The sequence below is a fragment of the Cariama cristata genome, unplaced genomic scaffold, assembly GCF_000690535.1.
Source record: "Cariama cristata isolate BGI_N322 unplaced genomic scaffold, ASM69053v1 scaffold28662, whole genome shotgun sequence".
Taxonomy (NCBI): domain Eukaryota; kingdom Metazoa; phylum Chordata; class Aves; order Cariamiformes; family Cariamidae; genus Cariama; species Cariama cristata.
Window position 1 is genome coordinate 4,495 of NW_009605959.1, and position 266 is coordinate 4,760.

Sequence of the window (266 nt, forward strand, 5' to 3'; positions counted from 1 at the left end):
CATCCTTCACCCCGTCCAGCTGGGCACCGTCCCACAGGGCTGGGCAGAGCCCCTGGGCTGGAGCGGGCAGCCCCATGGGCTGCAGGAGCAAGTGGTTTTCATGGTGCAGGGAGCCCAGGTGCAGCTGAGCAGCAGCGAGGATGGGCTGTGCGGGAGGTGCTGGGTGCTCAGGGCAGTCAGGGCACCGGGCGCTGCCTCCACAGCTCCTAGTAAGGCTCGTTCTTAATGAAGCGGCTGAACATGGTGAAGGCAGCAAGCGGCCGGTC

General features: G+C 66.2%; 1 protein-coding gene across 1 annotated transcript in view; it reads right to left on the reverse strand.

Annotated features, from left to right (window-relative positions):
* Positions 1-206: 206 nt before the first annotated feature.
* The window catches only part of CTSA (cathepsin A), a gene marked incomplete at its 5' end in the record, with an annotated part of 2,932 nt that continues 2,872 nt past the window's right edge, over positions 207-266 (reverse strand). Inside the window, one exon of the mRNA XM_009696191.1 lies at positions 207-266. This exon is cut by the window's right edge and continues 24 nt beyond it. Within this exon, the coding sequence (XP_009694493.1) occupies positions 207-266 (60 nt within the window).